Consider the following 21,773-nt stretch of genomic DNA (forward strand, 5'->3'; position numbering starts at 1 on the left):
TGATTTTAGCTGCTGTTTTACACTGCCCTTGTCTAGGGGGTTGGCACTATAATCCATCACTTCAAAAGCATCTTTTGGGGTGCTACTTTGCCTTATAAATCTAACAGTAAGAAAGACGAGGACTTCCTTTGACCCTCAGGGTGTGTGTGTGTGTGTGTGTGTGTGTGTGTGTGTGTTGCTCTAATGCTCTTTGAGTCCGTCTAAATTTGGTGATTCTTACAAAAAGGTTACAACTATATGCCCTCACATGCAATACATAGTTGGAATCTACATTAAACCACTGTGGATAGTGCTCATTACAATTTAAAGAAGAAAATCAAGTACAGACTCACTTTTTTTGGAAAGGCTAGGGTTAAAAAGTTCAATTTAGCTTAATAAATGTATTCTAAATATATTTTTAATTAGAAAATTGATAATAAAAATTTGAATCTGACTCAGAGAGGCAGAGGTAGTCGGATTTCTGTGAATTTGAGGCCAACCTGGTCTACAAGGCGAGTTCCAGAACACCCAGAGAAACACAGAGAACAAAACAACAGAAACAACAACAAAACAACAACAAAAAGAATTTAAATGTGTGATAATGGATTTCCACAAAAACATTGCTTTAAAAACTCAACCAGGGGCTGGAGAGATGGCTCAGTGGTTTAGAATACTTGCTGCTCTTGCGACTCAGGTTCAGGTCCCATTAACAACCTGGTGACTTGCAATCATAATTTCTGCTGACACCCTCTTCTGACCTCTAAGGGTACCAGGCACACATGTGGTGCTTAGACATACATGCAGGCAAAACACACAAAACAGTACTCAATAGTGGATTCCCAAAGCGCTTGAAGACTGGACGAGTCTAGAAGACCTAGGCTGGGCAGTTAGAAATATTTATATTTTTTTGCATATTTCTAGCAGTTTGGCTATAGTTTTCCACCTGCTGCCACTCTCCCCCTTTAAAAATATTTATGTACACATGCTCAAATAGACATAGTCTCATATGTGTGCTGTTTACACTCTCACACAGGTACTTGTACAACTTTACATTTCTCAAGCATGGTCTTCAGATTACCCCCAAACTGACAGTGTGGAAAGTTGCCACTTAATCTTGTGAGGTAGACTCTCGGTACCACATGTTGGTCTTCTACTTGTCAAGTAGCTCAGGCTAGTCTTGATTTCCACTTCTTCTTGTCCCTCCTTACAAATTTGGGGATTACAGATTTGTACCACTATGACCGGTTTTATTTATTTGTTTGTTCATTCATACATTTTTCTTCCTGTGGGTCTAGAAATGTGTGTATACATATGTGTACGTACACATATACACATGTGCACACACACACATGCACACACACATGTATACCCAAAGCCTTCTATATATTAAGCAACCTGGGCTGGAGAGATGGCTCAGCCGTTAAAGGCTAGGCTCACAACCAAAAATATATATTAAGCAACCGCTCCCCCATGTAGCAACAAAACTAGCCTGGTAGTTTTTGTATTTGTATGTTTTAAGGTATAATGAAGCAAATGTGCAGTGGTGTAGCTTTATCCAAAACTGAAAGTGAACTGGACTAAACCGCCAGCCACGTTTTGTGGCACTGTGATGCGGTTTTTATATTCTAGAGGATATAAAGTAATTGGAAATAATTCAACTTTCTGGGCTGCGAGAAATCTGGTACAACTAAATCACCACAACCAAAATGTCTTGACTTCATTTGGTGGGCAACCTCAAAGGAATGCAGCACACTATTCCCAGTCACTCAAGCATCCCAAGTAGTCTTGTGTTTCAAAGATCCTGACTTTTATGTTTATAAAAGTACACTATAGCATGCTTTGGGGAAGAAGAAAAAAGTCATATTTTATTATTTTTAATAGATTTATTTTTAATTATGTATATGTGGGTGGTATATACATATGTGATTGCAGCTGCCCAGAGTTCCTATGAGAGTGTCTGATCCCCTGCAGCTGGAGTTATAAGAGGTTGTGAGTCCCATTTGTGGGTGCTGGGTATTGAACTTAGGTCTTCTGCAAGAACAGCAATTAGTTATAAACAGTGAGTCACCTTTCCAGCCCTCAAAAGTCCAATTTTAAAGAAAGTTGTTGCGAGTCTAAAGCCAAACTGAGGATTTAAATTACCTGAGATTCATTATTGGAGGTAAATAATCTAAAATTAAAGTCTTAGAATATAAAAGACATATTCTTTCATCTAGTTAATATTCATTCACTTCGTAAGTGAATGAAAACATATATTTATTAGTGTTATGTTTTTTGAGACGGGGTCTTACTATGTAGTCCTGGCTGATCTGCAACTCTCTATTTAGACCATGCTGGCCTAGAACACCAAGTAGTGGGATTAGGTGTGTGCCACCACACCAGGCCTGAAAATATATTTTCGAGGCAGGTTTTGCTATCCAGTCTTGGCTAGCCTGGTACTGTTGAAATCATCCTGCTTCAACCACCCTAGTACAAGAAGTATATCACACAAGGGTAAGAATTATAGGCAGGGACCAACATGATAGGATTTATTCTCTCTAGAAAAAAAATTACGCAGGAGGGCAGCATTTAAATAAAAACAGAAACATTTGTTGTGTATAGGGGGAGGGGACACTACGGTTTCCACTAACCCAGAGGGAAATACTGAGACAATAGTTGAGATAATTAAAATAATTACATGCGATTAGAACTTAACAGTAAGCAGGTGCAAAAAGCGAGAGAAAGAATTTTAAAACCTAATACTCAATTTATTGCTAGTAAAGAGAGTTTCAAAGCACTATTAATTGATTGCACAAAACCTGTGATTAGTCATAATTACAGAGATTTTCTCTGCACACTATGATTTTGCTGAATTTCTAAGCAGATAATCAAGGCTATTATTGTTAATAGAGGAGGGAAATGATTTCCATATTTTGTCACAATTGAAGTGATACAAAGCAGTCTTCTCTGCTCTTCCCTACTACACAAAGTAGGAAACAATTATCCTGGCCAGGAAAATAAGTTCTAGAGACTTTTTAAGCAACTAAGTGATCTTCAAATAAAAAAAATGAGAAAATAAGTTCCACAACACCTTTGACAGCTGCCTTAGGGCTCTGAAACTAATACCACCTAAAAACTACAAAGAGGTTTGAAGGAAAGTCAAATGATTCAACTGTCAATGTTTGAAGGAGTTCCTGAAAGGTAAGCCTCTACAGAAGCATTTACCACACATATACTTACCTCCAAAAGACAGGCAGGCAGACAGACAGACAGACAGACAGATACATACATACATGCACACACATGCATGTGCCAAAAATATCTTTCATAATAAATTTTTAATGATGGAGGACTCCCATTGGCTAATAAAGAAACTGCCTGGCCCATTTGATTGGCCAGCCTTTAGGTGGGCGGAGTAGACAGAACAGGAAGAAGGAAGTGAGGTAGATGGCTCAGTCAGATGCTATGACTCTCCTAAGTTAGACAGACCACCGTGCCTCTCCTCAGAGAGAAGCCAGATGCGATGAAGCTCCAGCCCAAGATGGACGTACACTAGAATCTACCTGGTAAGGCACCACTTTGTGGTGCTACACAGATTATTAGATATGGGTTAGTCAAGATGTGAGTAAGAGGCTGAAAATAAGGGCCAGGCAGTGTTTAAAAGAATACAGTTTCCGTGTAATTATTTTGGGGCATAGGGCGGCGGGAAGCCAGCCCACAGCTAATCACTACATTTTAACAACAATGACCCTTTGAACTTACAACTGATATTGCTAAAACCCCAGGACATCAAAAGACCGCTTATGGTTCCTTGAGATTCAAGTAATTAAATATTTAAAGGGAACCTAACATGTATGTAACATTGCGTTAGATATTTAGATGGGGAATACAGCAGAGTACTACTCAGAACAGGCAGAAATATTGGCCTCATGAATTCTAGTTAGCAGCTTGTATGTTAGTAAAATGAGGTATACTGAAACATGTGCCTGGTATGGGATTCATAGTTCCACCTCCTGCCTATGCAAATTTAAGCATTCCAAAGTGGTAGGTTGTTGTTGTTCTGGACATTTTGCACTCCAACCTCTAATTCAGCAGTTCAACAAGGGTCACCTAAGACCATAGGAAAATACAGTCATTTACATTGAGATTCATAACAGTAGCAAAAATATAGTTATGAAGTAGCAATGAAAATAATTTTATGGTTGGAGTCACTACAACATGAGGAACTGTATTGGGTCACAGCATTAGAAAGGTTGAGAACCACTGCTCTAAGATCCTGCACTTACTAAATAAACTTTAACCTTGTTTCCACAATGGCAATAACAGGTCAACTATTACTTTGTCTTAACAGAGTAGTTAAGCTGTTTATCTCATAAAAACTACTCCAAGTCCCACCAAGTGACTCACATTTGAATTAATGCTAATGTAAAACAAACAGTGAACATAAATATTTCTATGAGGCCACACATGAGGTCAAGGCCATTCAACAACAAGCATTTCTTTTAGGAGGCTAGGCATGGTGATTAAGCAATGCAACATTAATAAGTCATGGGCCCTACTCTAATGCTCTATTCATAAACAAACTATGCTGCTGCTAATACTGAAAAGTGAATGTAAGCAAAAAAACAATGGTCAAGGAAATACATTCCTAAAGCATTTATGATCAGAACAACCCTAACGAATATTGACAAAAGAGAAAAACTTAATAAGAGGTCACCTCTTATGACCAAGAACTCATTTGGTAATTTTCATCAATTGAATGTTGTAGAAGGAATGGTGGGGCTGTGTCCCACCACCCGGCTAACTTAACCCCAAATAATTACACGGAAACTGTATTCTTTTAAACACTGCCTGGCCCATTATCTGTAGCCTCTTATTGGTTAATTCTCACATCTTCCTTTAACCCATATTTAGTAATCCGTGTAGCACCACGAGGTGTGGCTTACCAGGAGAGATCTTAACCTGCATCCATCTCGGAGAGGAAAAGCATGGTGACTCACTATGGTGACTGCCTGAAGTGTCTCCCCTCTCTTTCCCACAATTCTGTTCTGTCTACTCCGCCTACCTAATTTTCTGTCTCTTAAAGGGCCAAGGCAGTTTCTTTATTAATAAATGAAAGTAACACATAGACAATCCTCCATCAGAATACATGCTTCCATTCTTAGAGTTATAACTATAGCAACTTAATGTATTGCTTTATCAAATAAAATCAAGAATCAGAACAATTTAACTTCTATTTAGGTTTAGGATAAGATATGAATAGCCATTCTAGATGGGTGTTATTATTCTCTCCAAGGTGTACTGTTTCTATTAATATACATGCTTTTATAGAAAATGTGGATCATGGATCAGGGATGTAGTTCAGTTAGGAGAGAGTTTGCCTAGCACACACAAAGGCCTGAGTTCAATCCCCAGCAGCACATTAAGCTTGGTGTGTTGGTAATGTCTGTAATCCCAACCCTAGGGAGGCAGAGGGAGGAGATTCAGAGTTTGAAGTCATCATTAGGCTATTTGGAGCAAATTTTGAGACCAACCTGGGCTAGAAGAAACTATGTCTCAAGAGAGAGAGAGAGAGAGAGAGAGAGAGAGAGAGAGGGAGAGAGAGGAGAGAGAGAGAAAATTAAATGAATCAATCATTAGGAAACATAGATCCCTTTTTTTTCTTTTATGTAAGTGGGATTTTTAAGCATATGTTTAAGAGTAAATCTGACTTAAGTATTAAACCATTATGCTCTAGCTTCACCGCCTTTAGTTTAGGCAATGCTAAAAAGACATTGCTTACCTTAAGCCAGCGGTTCTCAACCTTTCTAAATGCTGCGGCCCTTTAATACAGGTCCTCAGGTTGTGGTGGCCCCCAATCATAAAATTATTTCTGTTGCTACTTCATAACTATTGTTTTGCTACTGGTATGAAAAGTAGTGTAAATAGGTTTGGAGATGGACGATAGCCAAAGGGGTCATGGCCCACAGTTTGAGAACCCATGCCTAAGCACACACTGCCTCCTGTGAGTCTACATGTAGTTAGTTCTTATTCCATCTCACTTTATCTTTTAACCACTTGATCCTTTATCACTTGTCTAGTATGTATAAAAACAAACATACAAAAAGGAAAACAAGCCATGCCTAGAATTCCAACTCCTTGGGGAGGTGGGAGGATCACAAGTTTGGATCAGTCTGAACAGCTCAGTGAAATTGTTTCAAAATATCAATGGCTATGGATGTAGCTCAGTGATAGAGCACTTACTTTCCAGACATGAGGTTCTGGGTTCAGTACCTTGTTCCATATGTAAACTATGCCTTTGTCTCTGCTATATTTTTTATTTATTGTTAGAAAGATGGATAGTTTACACAGTGAGTTCAAGGCTGACTAGCCTAGGTAGGATACAGAATGAGACTCCTTTCTCAACCTATAAATACCACAGGAATGGTGAATTCCATCTAATGCTCCAATGTTCACTCCAAACACTCATCTCAGAAAAACAGGATATTCCAGATGGATATTATGGTGTGCACCTTTAGTCTCAGCACAAGGGAGGCAGAGCCAGGTGGATTTCTGTGAGTTCAAGGCCAGCCTGGTCTACAGAATGAGTTGCAGGACTGCCCTGTCTCGACCCACTCCCCTAAAAAAATGATATTCAAAATACAAAATTTCAAATAACATAGCAACCCTGATTTAATGACTAGAGCCTTGAACAAAAAAAAAATACTTGTCCATATTAAATAGTAGATATAATTAAAATATTTTAAAAACTAAAAATTTATATATACAAAATAATAGAGAAGATAATGTTACAAATTTGAGAGGGAGTTGGAGTGGAAAGACAGCACTGGAAATGATATAAATACAGTGCTCATATAAAAATACTAATAAAATTTATGGCATTTCTTTCTTCCTTTCTCTGTGTGTGTGTGGGGGGGGGGGGGGTCAGAGGACAACTTGAAGGAATTAGATCTTCCTTCCACCATGTGGGTTTTCAGGACTGAATCAGGTAAGTACCATTAACCTTTGGGCAATGCCTGCCCAAAATCATACAACTTTCACTCTAACTTTAAGTCTTTGTCCATCTAATTTTTTAAGTCAATCTCACTATGTCGTTCAGGCTAAGTCTGATTCATGACAATTTCTCAAGATATAACAGTAAGACCAAATAAAAGTACCATTCCTATGGTTATACTATAAAATACACTCACCAACTTTTGCAAAGGCCTCTTTGAGTTCATCAAGCTCATCTTTGGAAATCTGAGTGGTTGCCATCTCATCCATGTAAAGATCTACAGGAAAGCAAATAGTTTAGTTCAGTCTTCAAAAAGGTTTGTGAATACATAACATTAGCATTCTTGCTAAACTAAAAACACACTAAGTAGACTTGCAGACTACTAAAACAATCTGAATAGGTAATCATATAGCTATGCCTAAAATAAAGAAAATAAACAGGTGACGAATCATCATTTATCAAAAGCTATACAGGAAAAATGTCTGAATCTATCCCTTTAAGTTACATTTATTCATTGTGTGTGTGTGCGCGCGCGCACACGCGCATGCATACACAGCCATACATGTGTTTGGGTGCACACATATTACAATGGACATGTAGAAGTCAGAAGATAGCTGGTATAGATTCTCTCTCCAACATGTGGATCCTAGGAGTTGAACTCAGGAAGTATCACTTGGTGGTAACTTTGTCATCCTAAGGATAAAATCTTCAGCTACCTTAGAAGAGTATAAGAAAAGTACAACAAGAAAGTGATGTACAACAGAATCTTGGTTTTTTGTGCCAACGTGAAGGCCGAAAATCACTTGGCTAGCAATTTCTATAAAATAAGTCACTAATTTTAAACAGTATACTGATACCTATCAATCACTCTTAAAGGAGAAATATAACAAATATATTTGGGTCTGATATAGAATCAACACAAGTATGTGTTTGTTAATATACACATGCTATATTAAATTGTTGATATTATATAGTAGATATAATTTTATATATTTTTTAAATTTATAACTTAAATATATTTCTATTTACACAATAATAAGAAAAAGAAGAGGTCATGAATTTGAGAGGGAGTTTGGGAGGGACATGAAGTTGAGAGAAGAAAAAGAGGGAAAATGTCGTAATTAAATGATAATCTTGAAAATAAAAAAATGCTTTCAAAAAAGAAAGAAATATCTCCAGTAACAATTTTGACACAAAAAGTAGCAACTTTGCTTAAAATAGTAAAATTTCTTTAAAAATTAAGCTATAACTATATGGTAATAATTCTAAATTTATTCTATGCATCATAAAAATGTTTAACAGTGTTAATCACAAGAATACTAAATAAGATTAATTGCAGTCTTATTTACATATATTTTAAGCAATCATCTTGGTTTGTTTTGAATTGGGGTCTCGTTCTATAGTCCTCTCTGGACTGGGACTCCCTATGTAAAGCTGGCTGACCTTAAACTTTTGGCAATCTTCCCACAATTACAGGCTTATGTTACCATGTCCAGCCAATCATGGTTTTAATGAAAAATTATTACCCATTTCCATGAATTATATGTGCAGAACAATGGCACAAAAATCTTGGGAGTTGAGAAAATCCAAAACATGCGGTTGACCTCTGTCTCTTAAAGGCCCTTTCTAGTTTGGGTAGTTTGAGTCAGTAATCATTTAAAACATGTCAGTAAGAAAATTTCCAAGCAACATCAAAACCTTATACAGCTTATTTCATTCATACACTACATATTATTTCTGTTTTAAAAGGAAAATTAGGAATTAAGCCGTGACATAAACCACCCCTGCTCACCACCCTTATTCCAGTTGGCAGGAATGTACATCTTTCTGTCCCACTTCCTCCCTTTTCAAATCTATCCTCTACAGGCCTTTCGACCCCCTTTATATCATCACACCATAGTTTTTAATTATTTTATTATTCTTTTTTAATTGTGTATGTGTGTGCACGCATGTGCACAATTGTGCAGTGCCTGTAGAGACTAGAAGAAGGTGTCAGTTTCTTGGAGCTGTGGGTATATGCAGTTGTGCTGGCCCTCTAACATGGGTACTGGGAATAAAACTATGGTCTTCTAGAAGAGCATTCTGTGCTCCTGGCTGTGGAGACATCTCTTCAGCCTCAGCACCACACCTTACCTTCAATATCTGTTACAGGCCCAGTTTTTGCCTCTGAGGAATTTACAATCTCAGGAGGCAACCAAATAATTAAAATAGGACAGACAATTAGTTGCTGCAATAAAAGGTATATAGATCTCCATTTTGAAGAAGCTTGCAGGCTCTGGAGACAAAGGGTTAGTGTCTTCTCAAGATGGCCAGGGAAACAGTTCCTTTATTCTTCCTATAGAGTAAGGAAATGCTGAGATCTCAAAGATATTTCAATTTTCTTTCTCTATTTTGAATATTTCATACAGGTTCTCCCAAAGAAACTAAAAGCATCCCAGACTGGTTTACACGTGGAACAGAAAATTTTATATCCTTGCAGCATCTGGACACTTCTTAAACACTAGTCATGCCGAGTCATTGCTAATCGTCCAATGGCATAGTGTATTCTCAATGGGCAAGCAATGAAACCATCAATCAGTAGCCTGGTGCTGCTACTTCCTAACTGTATGTCCATGGGTATGTTTATTTCATCTCTGTGAGCCTCCGCTTCTCATTCACAAATAGCACTAATAATACCTGTTTCCCGGGGAACTCTCATAAAAATTAAAAGTGACGTATGTGAAGGCGCATTATGAACTACAAAGCACTATACAGCAACTTCAAACCCTCAGTGAAAGAAAGCCGGGAATAAATAACCCCATAAGTAATTGTGAGGGGCTGTAAATATTAGGCATCAGTCTACTAAGACCCTTTAAATGGCATGCATGAAGAGTTGTCTCGTCTCCCTATAATTATTGACTACAGAGTATATAACAAGCCTCCCTCATACAGAAAAATTACAAGCCTTCAGTCAAAGTAGTTGAAGAAGGATGGGCCTAAAGAAAACCTGCCAGCCATATTTTACCTATGACTCGATATAGGCTCTTTCATAAGGCCAACTTCTAATGCAGAACTTGAAGTGCAGGCAACTGAAACATTTTAAAGATAAAAGTAATTTTAGTTTAAACATTTCAAAATCATCCACAGCTTGTTAATATTGTTGCATTCCTCCTCATTTGCATTTTCTCTTGAGCAATAATGCAAAAGAAATGTTAAAGTGGTAAGACAAAGATTCAAGTTTAAATCCAGTTTCACATTGTGTGATTGCCAGGGCTCTCATAACGTCTTTTTTTTTTTTTTTGTCCCCTAAGTCTGAAGTCAGTCTTACCACAAAAGTGAACTGAACTCTGTTTACATAACATGAAAGATAACTCATATTCGAAGAACAGAATTTCCCTCCATTTCATTTCGGCAAATGAAATACTAGTCAAGGATAAAAGAAAAGCCCTTTGTTCTGCCTGGGTTCTGTTTTTTTTTCCCCCCTTGCTCTGTCTGCCTGATTCTTCTGTACAGAGAAAGCAGCCAGGAATTTAAAAAAAAAAAAAAAAAAAAAAAAAAAAAAAAAAAAAAAAAAAAAAAAAAAAAAAGCAACCTCTCTTTCCTAAACATCCGAGACACGGGAAAACAGATTTTCAACTCAGGGAATAAAACAAAACAAAATGAAGCCTTGTTTGTTTTTTTCATAAAAGGATATGGTGTGCAACTGGGTATGAATTCAGGGCGTCACCCAGAGAAGAATCTTATGCCTATGAAGTCATCCCTAATTACAGCGTTTGACTAACAATACAGCAATTATGAAAGCACTCCACTGGCTCATTTAACTATACAGAAACCCTGGACACAAATCCTTGCTGAGAATGTTTTACCTGAAACTATTACTCAAAATTTGAAAGCTGTTTGAGGGAGAAAAAGGAAGTTCCTGATTTCTTTTCCTCAGGCGCTCAACTTGAGAATATGGCCTACTAATGTGTGTCATTCTGTAGCAAGGCTGGCTCAGGAGGAAAGGTGCCACTTCCAGGAACTCCTTGATGGGTAATCAGCTTGGTTTAGGAAATATTTTATATATATATATATTATACACACACACATTTCCTTTGCAATTAGACTGAGCAAATAAAGGCTAAAATGGGATATGGCTGGGCTTGTGTTAGAGGGCCTGACAATCAAGTGTCCCAAGTGTCATTCCCAACACAGCAGAAAACAAATTGATCACCACCCAAGCAACCCATGGGGTATTCTACGGTTAGGGTTAGGGTTAGACTTTGTTACCATAATTTACTCGTAAATTATGCAAAATGGAATTGGGAAAGATGTTGATTAGTTACAAGATTGCACAATACACGACTTAAAATTCCCAAAGAAAGCATTAAAGGGTGAAGAAAACACGGAAGAATGTATTATTTTGTTATAAAGAGAAGGAAAACCTAAGGATGTGGCCATCATTGTGGGCAAACAATTCAAGAGCAAGTAACAAAAAAGGGGTTATTATTTGTCACCTTCTTCCATTCAAAACAGGCAGTGCTTTGGAACGCCCACACTTAACATTCCTACCTGTACCAACAGAAACTGCCACCCTGCCTCCTCCTCAGTTAGGTAAATCAACAGCACCAGTCTCAAGGTTGGACGGGTGTGTGCCATTCTGTGGGCTAAAGCTCACCTCTTCCTGCGATTACTCAAACTCCAGTGCCATATTTCCTAATGACTTTGGAAGAAGTCCACCCGAATATCTAGCACATTCACGCCTTACTCATCTGCACATATCAAGCCTTCTTCATAGAAGGCTTAATTAATATACACTCAGCAGTGTGTCAAGCGCCACAGATAGAACAATTAAGACCCTCAAGCCTTTTTTCTCTAGAAGAGCTTATTGTCCACTGAGGGAAACAGACAGCAACTCAAAGGCATCATACTAGAGCTATCACAGTCATTTGTGCTGAGTGGTGTATGTCAGGGAACATTTTCTATGAATCTGATGCGACCTTTATCTTCTAGGGTTAGTGTTAGAAAGAGAAGATGCTGTCTGGGGCTGTGAAAATACAGGATGTCTGGGGGAAAGCCTAGGGTTACTGGCGAGACACAATTACAGAAGGTCAGAGACCAGCTGAGATGGAACCAAGGGGATGAAGGTTGTTAGCAAGAGTAATTCCATTTGGCCTCACTGCCAATCCCTCCCCTTCTTTTCTCAGTACTATCAATCCCAGGGCCTCAAGCATGCTAGGCAGATGCTCCATCAGCGAGCCACATCCCTGGCCTCATTACCCACAACCAACTCTCCTTTCTGTTATACCAGGCCTCATTTCCAGTTCCTCCTCAGTCTCTAGGTAACTACATTTGATACTACTGGTTACCACCAAAGTTTGTTCTTTATGGGTGAGTCAGTCAAACTTTGGGATTCTTCCATCAAAGTCTTTTATCATTTCAGGTGTAATCAGTTGTAGAAGTTTCCGTAGTCTCTCTCCTTGCTGACAGGGTTTGTAATATAACCCAGGCTGGCATTGAATTTGCCATCTTCCAGCCTGTCTCTAGGCTGCTTTAATTACCAGCATGCACCTCCATACCCAAGTAACATTTATCTATTCATCTGTCTGTCTGTCTATCTATCTATCTATCTATCTATCTATCTATCTATCTATCTATCTAAATATCTATCTATCTATCTTTTAGGAAATATAGTTACCATAAGCGTAGCATTTAATACTCTTTGATGGAAATGTCCATGGCTCCTTCTCATTGACCATTATCACATCTCATTGGCATCTGCCCAACCTCTATCACAGTACTTGAGGAATATGTAATAATATTTTAAATGAAACGTCAGCACGTCCTTGTAAGTTTCTACTTTAGATCCATAACTGCATAGAACTTATTTACTGTGGGGTAAGCTACTTGTTTCATATACAAAAATTATAAAAATGGAAGTTATTTCTCAGAAAAATCTCCATAAGCGTGGTAGTATTGCTATTCAAATTAAAAATTATTTCGTTACTTTTGTATGTGTGTTATTCACATTGAACAGAGGCTTTAGATAAGCTTGATCACTTAAAAGACACACAGCGAGAAAGAGGTGAACAAGTCTTAAACCCCAGACCTGTCAATATTCTCCATCAGTATCTGGTGGAGCCCCTCAACAACTTACTGAAGGGTAAAAATAGAACTTATTCATTATTGTATTCCCTATAGCATGGACACAGTAAATTTAATTCTTTTCTATTCAAAACATAGCCTGTAACTATCATCTGCAACCATTTGATTATGCCTGCCCCCAAATTCACCAAGATATAATTGCTTGTGCCTAAATTAATTGTTTAACATCTGCTTGGCATTTCAGGTCATCCTTCATAGTTTTATGTCTATTTCAATAACCTTCTGCACATGTTTTTCTTTCTCTAATTTTGAGACAAGATGTCACTATGCAGCCCTGGCTGGTCTGGAAGTGGTAATCTTCCCTCCTAAATTTGCCCAGTGTTGGGATTATAGGTATTTGTCACAATGTCCCACAGCTCGCCTTCTGACCACTCCACCTTAACTCTCATGCCACTACCCTGATTTGACTCTGGCCTTTCCTCTGAAGACTTCTTCTCTCGACATCTATTTTTCACCTCTCTCTCTCTCTCTCTCTCTCTCTCTCTCTCTCTCTCTCTCTCTCTCTCTCTCTCTCTCTCTCTCTCTCTCTCTCTCTCTCTCTCTCTCTCTCTGCTTTTCCTTTCCTCCCTGCCTAGTTTGGTTACTGTCAACCTCCAAGGTTCTACAGGTGCCTTTTCTTCCCCCAAAGCCTGATGCTTAATGCTCTATCCCCCTCTTATCTTTCTTTTCAGAGCACACAGATTTTAGAATCTTGCCACAAAGTTCAGCAATTTGATTACAGACTTCCTCTTTAGTTACATAAGTGGGAGACAATATGGCTGGGATGTCTATCATCCTATTTGATTCCATTAATCAGCTTCTTCCAAGTCTCAAGTATGACCCAAAATATTTTTTGTCAATAAATCAGAATCATTATTTGACTAAATGTTGGTCAAACTCCTCACTCTGTGGGTCTTATTTTAAGGTAGTTTATTTCTGGAGACTGGAATAGACACTTATTTCCCACACAGCTAGCTGTATTTTTCAAGGATAATGAAATATCCCAATAACTAATAATCATAAAAATTACAAAATATAAGCTAAATCTTTAGGATTCTGGTACATTTTTCTTTGATATGGGGTCTTAGGGCATCCCAGGCTGGCTCAAACTTACCAAGTAGTAGAGAATGATTTTCAACTTCTGATTCTCTTGCCTTCACCTCCAAAGTGTTCAGAATACAAATGTGTACTACCAGGCCCAGTTTATGGAGTGCTGATGATTGAACCCAATGTCCTAAGTATACACTAGCAAGTATGCCCAGCTCAGATTCTATTATTTTATCATCTAAATTGTTTCAGATGTGTGGCAAGTGATCTAAACCAGTTATAAAACTTTGCCTAATACACAGTGCTGCACATCAAATGTAAAATTAAAACGACATATGGGGCAAGGCGGTGGTGGCACACTCCTTTAATCCCAGCACTTGGGAGGCAGAGGCAGGCAGATCTCTTTGAGTTTAAGGCCAGCCTGGTCAACAAAGTAAGTTCCAGGACAGGCTCCAAAGCTACACAGAGAAACCTTGTCTTAAAAAACACAACAACAGAAAACAAAACAAAACAAAAAAAGCCCACATATAGGAAGAAAAGTGATCAATTGTTCCAACTACCCAATAACCTACTTTTCAGAACTTTGGGCTCATAGCCAGCAGAACCTATGGAAGATAATTCAAAAGCTCTTAGCAAATATGATCATGCTATTGAGAAATAAACTTTTGGCAGAAAACATATATAGGAGTCCCTCTAACTAATGCTATCTTGTTCCCATTGGTTAAAGTATAAAGGAGTCACTTACATTTTAACTGAAATGACAAATTCTGTGATTTTATGAAATATTTAGAATATAGGGCTGGAGAAATGACTCAGCAATTAAGAGCACTTCCTGTCCTTTCAAAGAACCTGGGTTTGCTTCCCAGTTTTCACATGGCAACTCATATTCCAAACTCCAATTCTAGGATAGTCAATGCCCTTTTCTGGCCTCCTCGGGAACCAGCCATGCATGTCATGCACAGATATACACGCAGGTATAACACTCCTACACATAAAATAAAATAAAAAAATAAATCGTAAAATATTAAAAACATACACAGAATCTAGACAACAGGCTGAGCAAAGACTATACAGAGCATGCCTTTTCCAAAACATTGAGCTCAAATAGCCTTTGACTATAAAATAATTTCATAGTGTCCATTGGTACAGCTCAGGGGTAAAGAGGCCCTGTTTTCAAGCCCTAGCAACAAAAAAATAAATAAAATAATAATATAGTACACAAACACTTTTCTTGTTATACACTCATTCCTATATGTAAAACTCTTCAGTGTAACAGTATTACACATTGCTTAATTTTTTGAAATCAAGACCCTCCAAGGCTCAGTGCTACAAACAGCCTCCCCTTCGTATTGACTTTAATAACTCAGTCTTAAGGTAAACATCTGCAAACAACTGTGTATCTATATGGTCACTTTTTGCTTTTTTATTGATTTTATTGAGCTATACATTTTTTCTCTGCTCCCCTTTCTTCTTCCCCCATGCCCTTCTACCCTTTCCCAAGGTCCCCATGATCCCAATCTACTCTGGAGATCTTGTCTTTTTCTACTTCCCATGTAGATTAGATCCATGTATGTCTCTCTTAGTGTCCTCATTATTGTCTAAATTCTCTGGTATTATGGTTTGTAGGCTGGTTTTCCTTGCTTTATGTTTAAAAACCACTTATGAGCGAGTACATATAACTGTCTTTCTGGGTCTGGGTTACCTCACTCAATATGATGTTTTCCAGCTCCATCCATTTTCCTGCAAATTTCAAGATGTCATTATTGTTTTCTGCTGTATAGTACTCCATTGTGTAAATATACCACATTTTCCTTATCCATTCTTCGGTCGAGGGGCATTTAGGTTGTTTCCAGGTTCTGGCTTGACAAACAATGCCGCTATGAACATAGTTGAGCACATGTCCTTGTGGCAAGATTGAGCATACTTTGGATATATACCCAAGAGTGGTATTACTGGGTCTTGAGGAAGGTTGTTTCCCAATTTTCTGAAAAAATCACTATGCTGATCCAATATCCAAAGGGGCTGTATCAGCTTGCACTCCCACCAGCAATGCAGGAGTGTTCCCTTTGACACAGTCAACAAGATAAAATGGCAGCCTACAGAATGGGAAAAGATCTTCACCAACCCTACATCAGACAGCGGTCTGATCTCCAAAATATACCCAAGAAATTGGTCATCCAAAGAACAAATAATCCAATTAAAAAAATGAAGTACAGATCTAAACAGAAAAATCTCAACGGAGGATTCTTAAATAGTTCAATTATTTTAAAAATATTTGTGTGTGTGTGTGTGTGTGTGTGCACATGAAAGAAAAAGCTGATGGATCCCACTACTACAGCTGGAGTTACAGGTGCATAGTAGCTGTGTAATGTGGGTCCTAGAAATAAACCCTATATCCTCTATAAGAGCAGTATGTGTTCTCAACTACTGAGACACCTTTCCAGTCCCTCTTCTTGTTCATTCTAGTTAAAATAACATAGGCTGTGTGGCATAGAACTATAATCCCACCTACTTGGAAAGTTAAGGCTAGATGATTCTAAGTTCAACACCAACTGGGGCAACTTAACAAGCTATGTTTCAAAATATAAAGTAAAGATGATGCTGGAGATATGGTTCAGCAATAGTGTGCTGGCCTAACATTCATGAAACCCTAGATTCAATCAACTGTACCACCAAATGACACATGAAAGACAGTATACAAAAATATGTCAGATAATGTAGTTCAGGGACACTTGTGATGTAACTTTAAAAGTCTTATTACTTGGGACTGGAGATATGTCTCAGCAGTTAGGAACACCGGTTGCTTTTGTAAAGGACCTGGGTTTATTTCCCAGCACCCCTCTGCAGATCAAAGGTGTCTATAATTCTAGTTCCTGAGAATCTGACATCCTCTTCTGGTCCCCAAGGGCACTGGATTCATGTAGTGCACAAACATATGTGCAAGCAAAATATGAACACACACATTATAAAAATAAATACATATTTCTAATATTAATTAATTTTATTTTGCCTACATGTATGTCTGTGTGCCACATGCATACAGTGGCCACAAGAGGCCATAAGAGGGCACTGGTTCCCCTGGAACTGGAGTTACAGATGGTTAGAGTAGCCATGTGGGTTCTCGAAACTGAACCAAGGCTCTCTGGAAGATCATAAGTGCTCTTAACCACTGAACCATATTCCGAGCCCCAAATGATTAAATCTTAACAAGATCAAGTCCTTTGCCCCCTTACAAAGTATGCTTTCATTTCCAAATCAAATGATACTGACTGGAAGACTTTTGCTGAAGGCTTCCTCTATCCTTTGCTCTGTCCCAAGACCTTGCTTCCCTTAACTATAATTTTAACTTAGATGTATCTAAAACCTTTACGGAAACTTAAACATCCATATTCTGTGAATAGTAAAGAAGATGTGGCTGTCTTTTGCATGACCCCAGAAGATGAACAAATGACCTGTAAAGGTTTCTGAGAAGGACAAGAGAGCAGAGATGCCCACTTTGTGAAAACTCATATACAGATTTAGTCTAAGCTATTTTTGCCCACTTTTTATTTCCTTAATACCGGCAACCAGCTAAACCTTCCTAAGTTTTTTTTTTTTTTATGTGTTTCTTTTATTTAGCAGTAAGAACTCCTGTAGCCTAGGCTGGCCTCAAATACACTGTGTATTGAAGATGGCTCAGAATTTCTGATCCTCCTGCCTCTGCTTACCAAATGCTGTAATCACAGGTATAGACAACCATGCCTAGATCTCAGATTTTTGTTTGAATGATTTTAAAGGAGATACATCATACAATCATAAATGTTAGCCAGTAACCCCTTCCCTAAAATTCTGTAAGCCACTCTCCCACACACAAACAGTGTGGTGACTACCTTCTGCCTTCTATGTCTCCTTCACTCATCTGTGAGTTCCTGGAAAACACAGATGATATCACCTATGATTTTGTATCTTAGCTCACAAGTACCCACCAAATGCTGCTTGAAAACATAAGAATTGATGGGGGTGAGTTGGGAGACTGAGCAGACCTACCTATCAGGCAGCCTATCTAGTCATCTTGCGTGGTTTACAAAATGCATATTCTTGAGCTGAGCATGGTGATACCTATAATTACAGAACTTGCGAGTGTAAGGCAGGAGGATTGTGAATCCCTGGCCATCCTGAGCTGTGCAGAAAGTTCAAAGACAGGCTAGGCAACATAAGGAAACCCTGTCTAAAAAAGGAAACAAAGTCTCCCAAAACAAACAATGCTAAACTAGTCACACTCAGGGTGTAGGTTAGGCGTAGAGTGCTTCCCTAGAACGATGGGCTCAGTCCTTACAGTCGTCAGCGCCAATAAACAAGAGAATGAATGATTAAATAAACAAAAAAGGTTGTTTATTAGAGAAAACTGAAATAATTAAAACCTAAGACCATAACAAACTCACATACTTTACATGCACTCGGCCTGTGATCATGTTTTCCTTATTTACTCTGGTTTCATACTTCAAGCTACTACAGAACTCCTCAAGATGTTTGCACCCTATTCTTTGAATGTAACTGAAAGTCAAACAGAAAGAAGTTTAGAAATAGTTCCTGCTGGCTTTTGACATATAAGTAGACATTTCACCTTTATAATATGGCAAATGCATGGATCATGTTTTGACAGGCTTGTCATTCATAGGTAAAACTGGATGTTTACAAGTAGACATAGGTAGGTGGTTAAAAAGAGCTCATTATACTTCAAGTTTTGTGCTATTAGCACTTTCAATATGTAAAATCAGGAGAAAACATCCAGGCATGGTGGTGGTACAAGCCTTTAATCCCCGCACTCGGGAGGCACAGGCAGGTGGATCTTTGTGAGTTTGAGGCCAGCCTGGTCTATAAGAGCTAGTTCTAGGACAGGCTCCAAAGCTACAGACAGACCCTGTCTCAAAAAAACAAAAAAAAAAAAAAGAAAAGAAAAGAAGAAGAAAGAAAGAAAAGGAAAGAAAGAAAAGGAAAGGAAAGAGAGAGAGAGAAAAGAAAAAGAAAAGATATAAATTCATTTTCTGAAAGTATTTCTATTCTATTCTAGGATAGTATAAGCTAGATCCTAATTGATCTTTTTCAGTACCAATGTGTATGAGTCATTCAAATCCCAAAGGGTGCCCAACTCTGTGTCATTTCCTGAAGGAATATGAAACACTTCCATTTAAAGTAAAAGTTTCCTTTCACCTTTGGCGCTTAATAAACCCAGATAAGATCTCAGAGCAATGGCTACTTAAAAAGAAGTCACTAACTGTTCCAATAACAGCAATGTTTGACTTAACGTACATTGAAGCCATTCTTTAAATGCTTGCTGTAGAAAAATTTTATAGGTTTTTAATGCAAGTCCTAATAATGATTTAAATATGTCAAGCTCAAAAGACTCCACCCAGAGGGAGGAAAGAGATAGGAGAAATTTTCTTATAATCTCAAAAAAAAGTAATAAAAAGACTTAACTGATGTAACTCCATTTTTACCCTATTTGTTTACCAAACCAATGTGTACAGTAGACTGAACTAGGACATACCTCCTTTGAAAGCTTTCATTCCTTTTGCATTTCTCCAGCAAATTTTTACACCTCCTACCCATAAATTGTGTAAAAATCATGCTGTTGCTCATGAAATGAATTGCCCTTCATCCCTGAGGGGTCTCCAGCCTCCTGTCCTGTGAAAATGAACATGTTTAAAAAGTCAAGTCCTGGGATTTGTGTTTGTACATATGTGTGTGTGCAATATCTGAGTAGCTAACATGTTCCAATTCAAAACAAAAATACTACCAAGTCCTATCACCTACAATATGGAAGTCACTAGATACAGAGTTCCAGCTCCCTCTTCTATCAGCAGGGTATCCGCCACTAAAAATGCCTGCCTCAGTATCATATACCTTCCCAATTCAAAGACTGTACTCGAGCTGAAAACACTAGACTCCTGTCTCATACTACATAGGTGATGCTTCAGAGTCGCGATTATCCTATGACTAGCTATAATTCTTTCTGTCAGAAACTTGGAGAAATAAGCCTTTTAAGAGCCTCTGCTTTGTATGATTGAAAACCCTGCTGGCAAGATGAGCACTGTGAGTGACCCGCCACTGCTTCGTTACCGTAACACCACCTATCTAATCGTGTCTTTTGTGAATTTCAAACATCAGCACAGCTCGTTGACATAAAGCACTTTGTAAGAACAGAGATACCAATCTCATCGTGACATGTTCTAACATGACAAGCCACCTCAACTTCGTACAAAATACAAACCCAAAAGCCTTTAACAAGAATCAAAGACATCTGAAATCTCATTTCTTCTCTCTTCCACTCGAAAAACACAGATAATAACTCTATCTATCGTCTACCGTATTACTTCTACATTGAAGCATCAGACTTGACAAGTAAAGATTATGTAAGTAGGACTTCAAAGCAAAATGTAAAAAAAGAGAACATTCCCTACATTGAAAAGAGAGAAAACAACAGAATATTCATAGAAAGAGGTTAACTCATAGATTTCTTAAACAATTTGACTATACTTATACAAAATTTAAAAGTGATTACAGTCCTTCACCTAAGAATAAAATAATACTTTTATATTTTTACAAAGTCAGCTTGGCTTAAATATTCAGTAACCTAAAAGTTAGCAACTACAAAAATTATATGAAAAATAGTTACCCTTTCCGACGGGAGGCAAACCTGTTTCTTCTCCTGAAGCACTCACTAATAGGACCGTCTCCCACGCCCAGAACTTGAAATCTGGAAACCCAACATTCTTCTTACAATTGCATCTTTAAAGAGCAAGTCACAACACTTCCTGCTAGCAAATGAACACCCTGACAAAGGAATGATACAATACTTACGAATCTCCTTCCTGGCTGCCTGGCAGTACTTTGCCAGAGGTTGAATAAATTCGAACATAAGCACAACCTTCAGAGAAAACTTTATGCTTTCATTTTGGCTCCACTTTTAAATCCAGACAGGGAATCAAGGGAATTGCAAGTTGGTTCAGGTCAAACAGCTACAACCCTTATACACCTATTTAGAGTTTGGGCAGTAGCCAAGTAACCTGCTTATTTTAGAACACAAAGAACAGCTTCTCCCCAGTGTCCAAGCCACTCATCCACAGTCAAGTACATTACTTGGAAAGGCAAATTAACTATCTCAGGACACTTATGCTTTCTATTATTCATTCCAACCACAATCCAAAATTTATACTCCATATTCCAGCTGTGCAGCATTTTATTTTACTTCTGGTTTCTGTTAGAACACTAAGCTGACATGTGTCTACCAGCACAGTACCACAGAGTTAAGCCAATGCTTGCCGAACTGAGTACTGTTCTATCAAAAAGACCGTCTCACTTTAGTAAAGAGTCAGACTGGGTATGAAGCCCAGCTCCACATTTTAATACCTTTACGTGTTCTTAGGCAAGATGTTTAAACTCTTCGGCCTGGTTTTCCCAGCCAGGATTATGATGACCATACGTATTTTGGGCTGGAGCTGTGGCTCAGACACAGTGCTGACCCAGTACACAAAGAGTCTTAGGTTCCATCTCTAACACTGTAAACAATAATAATAATATGAAATACTTGCTGGGTGTGGGCAGTCCACACCTTTATCCTACCACACGGGGAAACAGAGGCAGGTGGATCTCTGTGAGTTCAAGGCCAGCCTGCTCTACAGAGCCAGGGCTG

The 21,773-nt window shown here is 38.2% G+C and overlaps 1 protein-coding gene across 5 annotated transcripts in view; it reads right to left on the reverse strand.

Annotated features, from left to right (window-relative positions):
* Pls3 (plastin 3) overlaps positions 1–21,773 on the reverse strand; it is a 114,230-nt gene that overhangs the window by 35,724 nt on the left and 56,733 nt on the right. For all 5 annotated transcript variants that reach the window (XM_038316024.1, XM_038316026.1, XM_038316028.1 and 2 more), the window contains one exon: positions 7,149–7,229. In XM_038316024.1, coding sequence (XP_038171952.1) covers positions 7,149–7,221 — 73 coding nt within the window. In that variant the 5' untranslated portion in view covers positions 7,222–7,229. The remainder of the gene's footprint in view (positions 1–7,148; positions 7,230–21,773) is intronic.

This window comes from Arvicola amphibius, chromosome X, assembly GCF_903992535.2.
Source record: "Arvicola amphibius chromosome X, mArvAmp1.2, whole genome shotgun sequence".
In the NCBI taxonomy this organism is placed as follows: domain Eukaryota; kingdom Metazoa; phylum Chordata; class Mammalia; order Rodentia; family Cricetidae; genus Arvicola; species Arvicola amphibius.